General features: G+C 44.3%; 1 protein-coding gene across 1 annotated transcript in view; it reads right to left on the bottom strand.

The window, feature by feature from the left end:
* RFK (riboflavin kinase) overlaps positions 1–8,038 on the bottom strand; it is a 32,857-nt gene extending 24,819 nt beyond the window's left edge. Inside the window, exon 1 of the mRNA XM_014541229.1 lies at positions 7,978–8,038. Within this exon, the coding sequence (XP_014396715.1) occupies positions 7,978–8,038 (61 nt within the window). The remainder of the gene's footprint in view (positions 1–7,977) is intronic.
* Between the last annotated feature and the right edge of the window lie 310 nt (positions 8,039–8,348).

The raw sequence follows: 8,348 nt of genomic DNA, 5'->3' as shown, positions 1-8,348 counted from the left end.
CCAGGCGGGGGCAGGCGGGGGCTGGGGCGAAGGCAAGCGGTGCTGATAGCCTCGCCCAGCCCTCGCTTGCCCACCGGAGACACGTCCCAATGCGCGGGGGCTAGGGCGAAGGCAAGCGGTGCCAATCGCCTCAACCGAGCCCTCGCCCGCCCACCGGAGACACGGGGCCCACTGAGAGAGAGAGAAGAGAGAGAGAGAGAGAGAGAGAGAGAATGAATTAGGGTAGTGGCTAAAAGATCAAGGGGCTCCAGAAAGTGTTTAAAAAAAGGGGGGGGGCATAACATTTTTGTATGCTGATATGAAATATTCAGTAGAAAGAATAAATAAATGTTGTAGAAGAGATAATTACTGGGTGATGTTCTGGATTATGACAGAATGGTGGGGATCAAATGCCCAAGTGGAAGAGTCAGCTTTACTAGGAATAGAGGCATACATGTCTTTTATTATTAGTCAATGAAAAGAAGTAAAACATTTGGTTTTGGATTCTACCACCAGAGGGCACCTCTGCCACATTTCAAACTGGACTGTTAAGTCAGTATTAAATAAATACATTTATATCTGGGACGTTCTTGTTCAGTTAGCATTTTAGTTTGAAATACTCTGTGAGCCTACCTGATGTTTCTGTGTCCTGGGGCAAGTCCGCCCACTCTCCCTGGTGGCCAGGACACAGTGTTAATCTGTTTCTCCTCCACCCTTTCCAACCCTTTCCCCTTCCTTTGCTGGGCCAGGGCCTCATAATAGTAAAAATGCCCCACAGTTTCTCTTGGGCCCTCTCACCCTCAAGAGAGTGCATTTAGTGTCCTGGTGGCACCAGCCACCCCTTTCCAAGGGGCTTCTAGATAGAAAAACTGGAGTCCAAGCATATCTCCGAGGCCTGGAGCTTCTCTCTTGTTCAGAGTTCATCATCATCTCCAACTCAGTGTCCAGATCATGCCCCACATTTGCTCTCTCCTTTCTATTTGGCCCTTCTAGTATTTTTAAACAGACATTTTTAAAAATCAATTTTATTGAGATATAGTTTACATATGAAGGGGAACAGAATTTGCCACCCCAGAATATGCCTGTTTGGCATAAGGATAAACTTGAGCTGGTTATTTTTTAAAATAGCAAACATGGGAGAAGCTCTGAACACTGAGCAGGTGACTCTTTTGTAAGAATATTTACGTTTATAAGGGAAACCTCCATTTGAAAGGGTGTCTCCCGCTCTGTACCAGGAACACAGGGTGATTAAAACTCTAGAAACAATTATCAGTGGAGAACACAACAATTTAAAGACTTATATCTCTATAACAACCATAGCTGTGTTTACTGTGCTTTTCCTGTAACCTCTCATACTGCACACCCCCACCCCCCACACCCATCCAAATCTCCTTTTGTCTTTAGCTGCAGGTGGTATTTAAGGTGGTGGATTGGGCCATTTCAGGGAGTCATCAGTTTCCTTGGGTATCTCCCACATCTACAGGAGGTACGCTATGAAACGTTTGTTTGTTTTTGTCCTGTTAATCTGACTTTTTCCACAGGGGTTCTCAGCCAAGAACCTATAAGCATAGAGATAGAATTACTTTTCCTTCTTGTCACATACATTAAAATGTATCCATTTTAAGTGCATAGTTCACTGAATTTTGAGAAATGTATGTACCCGTGTAATTACTACCATGATCAAGATAAAGAACATTTTGATCACCCTAAAAAGTAAGTCCATCCCCCTCTGCCCCAGGTAACAACTACTCTCCTTTCTTTTTTAAAATGTTTTTATTGATTTTTAGAGAGAGAGGAAGGAAGAAGGAGAGAAAGAGAGAGAGAAATTGATGTGAGAGGGAAACATCAATTGGCTGTCTCCTGAACGCCCCCTACTGAGGATTGAACCTGAAACCAGGGCATGTGCCCTGACCAGGAATCGAACCAGCAAACTTTTAGTGCACAGGACGATGCCCAACCAAACAAGTCACACCAGCCAAGGCCAACTACTCTCCTTTCTATCACTACTAATTAGATTTGCCTCTTAAGAAATCCAAATACACAAATATGAATCAAATGATATGTGCTCTTATGTGTTTGGCATCATTACCTCAGCATAATGTTTCTGGGATTTATCCATATTGTTGTGTGAATTAGTTTTGTTTTTTAACTAAGTAGTATTCCATTGCATGGATATGTCACAATCTATTCAGACAGGTACTTCTTTTAAGTTGATTTTTCTAATAAACATCGTGATAGGCATTTGCTCACTGTAAATTATTTTCCTTTCTGATAAAAATGTTCAATTTGTTACTGGCTAGCTTATTTACTCATGTATTTTATACTTTTTTTCAAAGTGGAAATATATGTTTAAAGCTATGACGGTTGCAAAAATATTTACATGTATATTTTTCTTTATCCAAACATTTAAGAAGTAGAATGTAAAAATCCCTGGACATGACTGAATATGCATTATTTATTTATATCTTTGATCATGAGTAATAATTCGTGTAGTGATTGCTCTTGTTTAAAAATCCACTAATATATTAACATTACTTTCTATGACAATATAGAATGATAGCCCCACCACTTTTTTACAGCTACATAATACCGGCACAAATAACCATTTTTCTACTGTTGGGAGTCAAGGACACTTTCCCCTTTCCCTCTGAGTTCTTCTGGCTGGTCAAATAATTTAAATGACATACAGTAGATTAAAAGAAGAAAAATCAAGTTTTAATACATGTATATGGGGAATTCACATAAGCATGAAAATACCAAACACAGTGAAGCAAAATGAGGTATACATGTCATTCAGAACTAAGGAGGGGGAAGTAAGGCAATTCACAGGGAGATGAAAAGAGTTATTATTTAGTAAACAAATGTATACAGAGCCATCTTGAAACAATGGGACACAGAGAGGACGTGGATCAAAGTGGATTTGCTAAGTTTCACCCTAGTTTATATTAAACTATTTATATTTATATTAAAATACTAGAGGCCTGATGTACGAAATGTGTGCAAGAGTAGGCCTTCCTTCCCCTGGCTGCTGGCACCGGCTTCCCTCTGACACCCAGAACCCAGGCTTCCCTGGCAGCCCTGGCTTCATCCGGAAGGTCGTAGGGAAGGACGTCTGGTCCAATTAGCATATTACGTTTTTATTATTATAGATACTCATCTATAATGGTAGCTCACTTTTTACAGAAAGTCCCTTTGTCTAAATCAGGGGTGGGCAAACTTTTTGACTCAAGGGCCACAATGGGTTCTTAAACTGGACCGGAGGGCCGGAACAAAAGCATGGATGGAGTGTTTGTGTGAACTAATATAAATTCAAAGTAAACATCATTACATAAAAGGGTACGGTCTTTTTTTTTTTTTTTAGTTTTATTCATTTCAAACGGGCGGGATCCGGCCCGCGGGCCGTAGTTTGCCCACGGCTGGTCTAAATTCTTTTAGGCAGTTAGGGGGATCGTCAAAGGTTATTCATGAGCCTTCTGGGCTTTGACCGTTTTCAGATCTAAATAATTCACATGGCAGAGGGGCACATCTTGGGTGACTTGTTTTGAACCCCTACACCAGGGGTCCTCAAACTACGGCCCGCGGGCCACATGTGGCCCACCGAAAACATTTATCCGGCCCGCTGGGTGTTTTTGCCACCGCTGTGTGCATAGGAATTTGTTCGTAGTTTTTTTTTTAAACTATAGTCTGGCCCTCCAACGGTCCGAGGGACAGTGAACTGGCCCCCTGTTTAAAAAGTTTGAGGACCCCTGCTACACTATCAATGAAAACTGTTTTTAAAAGATACTGTTTCAGTGAAAGACTATACGTTGTCTATAGCATACCCTTTGGGGTTATAAATTCTAGCCCTGTCGATTATCATTGAACTATTTCCAAAAATAATGTAACTGGCAAGAACATGTGTTTGTTTATGTGGTATGCAAAACTGAAGTCAGTCCAAAGTCAAGGTGGCAGTGGAAGATATTAAAAGCAAACATTTGGGATAACATAATTATACATAACCATAGCTCTTTTAAAAATGAGAAGAATTTTTTAAAAAACCAAGAACATGATAAACATAAGGCACAGAAAATTATTCTAAGACATAGAATCTTTTTGCCTTCTAGGCAGATTACTCAGAAGGTAAAGAAAAACTTGATTACAACCTCTTATTAAGAGCAGACCAGTAATCTAAGAAAATTTTATCATTTTAACAGCAAGAACCCCAAATTCTGTTTTTTTAAATCTGTGTAATATTTGACACTAAAGCTTTAAAAAACTTCTTATAAATGAAACCATCAGACCTTTAAAAACAAACAAACAAAAAAACCTTAGCCAGCTTTGACAATGACAAAATTCCCTCTCTGAGAACCTTCTACAACTTTCTACATTTTTTCTGGTTTTGTCCTACACTTCTCTCTTCATCCCCACCCCTCCCACCCTCCCCCATGGTCCCCTCCCTGTCTACCTAGCTTCCTTCTGTCTCTTCATGAAGGCATGCAGTGTCCTCCTCCCCAGGCTGTGTCTTTGTGACTAATAAACTGTTATCAATCTCATCTGTCCAGTGTCCACCTTGGCCATCTCGTACTACTTGGGCAGGGGATCATTCTTCCTTCACCAATGAGGTGAAGAAGAGGTGAGCATGATAGAGGGAGCCTATATCTCAAGGGGCTGGAGTGGGTAGGGAAGGGTTGCATAGGAGGTAGAGTCAGTAGAGGTGCTGACAGGATAGATCAAAGGGTTTAAGGCAGCTGAAGAGAATGTTAAGGTGATAAAAAGGAGAAATGGAGATAGTGGGAAGGGAAAGGTCTCAAATGAGCTAGTTTGGGAAGATACCAAATTTCCCCAAAAGGCCTTGGGAGTCCTGAATTGCCTTTGGTAAATTTTGCTCCTGAAGATAGATATTAAACTAAATTAATGCCATAATGACAACTAGTCAGTGGGAGAGACAGATAGAGGGTGCCGGATCAAGTAAGAGTTATCTGTGGGATTAACAGAAGTTAATCCCCAAAAATAAACTTTAAAGAAGCTGAGAAAGAATCCCACTTCATTAATTCCCTGGCCTAATCCCTGGGCTGAGGAACAAAGGGAGAACAGAAGAGGTCTTACAGGAGGGCCAAAGAAGAATCTTTGTTGGAAAATATTCTCTTTTGCTGGAAAGAATTAAAGTAACTTCAACAGACAAGATGTCCTGAGCACTAGCTCAAGAATGGAACTCACCAAAGGATCTCAAATTGCTGAATGTGGGGGTCCCTAGGGGAGGTATAATCCTGATCTGGGTCACAGCACCATTAAACTGTCAAATAAAACCAAATCTGAATTTAGGTGAAGGGAAGACTTGTTCAAAGGAATTACCACAACAGGGAAGGGGTCTATTGGACTACAAGGGGGAGAGGGTGTAATAGGGAAAATGCTTCCATTGTAAGATATGTAAGCTTTTGAAAGGCCAGGCAGAAAAGGTCTCTTATAGGGAGGAGTCCAATGGCTAGAAAGATCCTTTCTCAGGGAGTGGGATTGTTGTAGGCAGTTAGACAGAGGAGAGCAGAGCAAGGTCGATGGGCCAGGTACAGAAGATCACTAGGGTGGAAAGCCCCAGGTGCATAGCAACAGACAATCCATTGTAGGATGGGACCTAGCCCCCAGGGTGACTTTTCCTCCCCTAGCATATTGCTGGCACACAGTTTGGATCAGGACCACTTGGCCTTTCCTACCTAGAGATAACATCTAGGCCTCAGTAGTATTTCAGCTCCAGGCCCAGTCAAGCAACAAAACAGCCTCAGGACCAACTGCATTGAATAAAGACCCTCTCCCTGCCCTGGTACTGGCCAATCAGTTAGTGGAGACCATAACCCTGAAAGGACACACCTGGAAAACTGCTGAATATTCCTTTGAGATCTTCCCCTGGGGCCTCCCCTAAAATCCCCACCCTTAAAACCCGTAGGACTGGAGGATCCAGTGCTCTCCTTCTGGGAGCATGTTACCATTAGCTTCCTCATTCCCAAGCTCCAAGGGCCCTTCCTTTATCTCTAGAACTTGTTTCCTAAGCTCACTTCTAGGAATTACTTCTACCTCTGCGATTTACCAAATAAATGTTCTCTTACAGTTTGGGTCTTGGCTCTGAATACTTTCCTAGCCAGAACCCAAGTACCGAGGTTGCTGAACCCAGGTTTGGTCTGACCCCATTGGTCAGACACCTGGTGTCATTTCCACTGCCTACAACAGGATACGCAGGAGGCATCTTTGAGCTCAGATGGGAAGGGGCCATTAGGGCTTTGTTCTGCATCCCAATGCTGGCTTAGGCTGAGGGTGGATGAAAGCTCAAAGGCTTGGGAAGGGAGGGAAGCCAGAATAAAGTTTGATCAAGGAAAGTGAGCAGGCATTTTGTGCAGATTGGCCAGTGGGGACAAACAGTTCAGTGAATCATTTATGAGACAAAAAAGAGAATTTGGAGGGTCTGTGTCTGGCCTCATCACAGGTAAACAGGAAGCTCTCTGTGAGTCTATTCTAAGTGAGTCTTGAGCAAAGGTGGTGGTTCTTCCCAGTAAGCTGTCTTCTGGAACACAGAATAGTGTGCGTGTGGGGGTTTCTTTAGCCATCACTATCTTCTGGGAGCACAGTTTGGGTCAAGTTCAACATTATCCCCTTACTTAAGTTACACTTAAATTTTTTTTTTTTTTAGCCTCTGGGATGATGCTCTAACTAACTGAGCTACATGGCCAGGGGAAGTTGTACTTTTAACCATAGTTATAGTATATTTAAAAAATATATTATAATTGTCTTAAATTACCACTATAACAGCTCTGTTTACTAGGACTTCCCTGCATCTATATTAGGATATTTGATAGTTGTAATCATGGGTTTACTCCTTATGCTGGTTATGAAGGTATATCTTGAAGTTCAAACCCATCCTTCTGTACTCTGGTGATGCTGTGGCTGTGACACAGCAAACCATATTTCCTGTAAAGTTTGCCCATAAGGGGTGCTTGGGGAGACTGGAAGCCTGGAGTGGGAAGAAGGGACTTGCTTCTTGATATCAGTTTGCTGTAACTGAGGAGACAGAGGGAAGCTGGTAGTCAGGAATGGGGACCATGGTGGTGGTGGGGCTGGGGGAGAGAGGAAGTAAAACTGGGGAACCCAGCTAGGCAGAATTGCTAGGTAACCCAACTGGGCGTGGAAAGAAGGGCACACAGGAGAGACAAACTTTAAAATGTATGGATTGTTGCTAAAACAAGCAGGTTTCAGATAACCAACCACAAGGCAATGAGGCGTATAAACCAATCCCAAGGATATTGCTAAGGCAGAAGTCTTTGAAAAGGCCAAGCAGGAGCTAGCAAGGCTGTATCCAGCCCCCTAGATTAAAAATCAGGCATTTGGGAGGAACCAAGATGGCGGCGTAGGGAGTAGACCTGTGCAGGCTGCCTCCCACAACATCATTGAAACTACCAACTATAAGACAAACAACCACCATTCAGAACCATGGGGAAGTTGGCCCAGTGGAAGTTCTACAACTGGAAGGAGAGAAGGAAGCGCAGTGAGACTGAGTAGGAGCTACAGAGGCGCCAAAAACAGAGGTACACAGTCGCACGCCAGGCGGGCTGCAACTGGATGCGCGGTTTTTTTTCAATCGGATTGCTCGGGGCGGGTCTCTGAGGCCCCAAGCCCCACGGGGAGAGGCGGCACAGTCTTGCAGCGGTCGGAAAGCGAGGGAGGCTCTGGCACGCAGCTGCTCGCCCGCACTGGGGGACTCGAAGTCCCGATGTTCCGGAGAGGCGAGGAGCCGCGGAGACGCCGCCATTGCTATTTGCCCCGCCCCTGCGACTCCCTGAGACCCTGCCCTACTCAATTTACATTCCCATCCAGACTGTGCCAGAGGCACAAGAGGAAACGCCTGCGCTTTTACAAACTCTCGAATCCACTGAGCTGGTTCAGGCGGGATCATGAGGCACCAGACCCTATGGGGAGAGGTGGCACGGCCTTGCAGCCGTCAGAAAGCGAGGGAGGCTCTGTCGCGCGGCTGCTCACCGGCACTGGGGGACGCGAAGTCCCAGAGCCCCAGAGAGGCGAGGAGCCGCGGAGACGTCATTGCTATTTGCTCCACCCTGGCGACTCCCTGAGACCCAGCCCTAATCAATTTACATCCCCATCCAAGCTGTGCAAGGGGCACAAAAAGACCCACCTGCGCTTTTGCAGCCTAACCCAACAAATTGCAGACTTCAACTCCTCGCACCCATGGGAGACACACTCAAGAAGCAGACCCAGGAGAACCAAGATGGCAGCGTAAGGTACAGACCTGTGCGTGCTGCCTCCCACAACAACATTGAAACTACCAACTATAGGACAAACAGCTATCATATGGAACCATGGGAAAGCTGGCCCAGTGGAAGCTCTACAAC

Source organism: Myotis brandtii, unplaced genomic scaffold (genome assembly GCF_000412655.1).
Source record: "Myotis brandtii unplaced genomic scaffold, ASM41265v1 scaffold266, whole genome shotgun sequence".
NCBI lineage: Eukaryota > Metazoa > Chordata > Mammalia > Chiroptera > Vespertilionidae > Myotis > Myotis brandtii.
The sequence above is the reverse complement of the archived record's forward strand: the minus strand, read 5'-3'. Positions and strand labels throughout refer to the sequence as shown.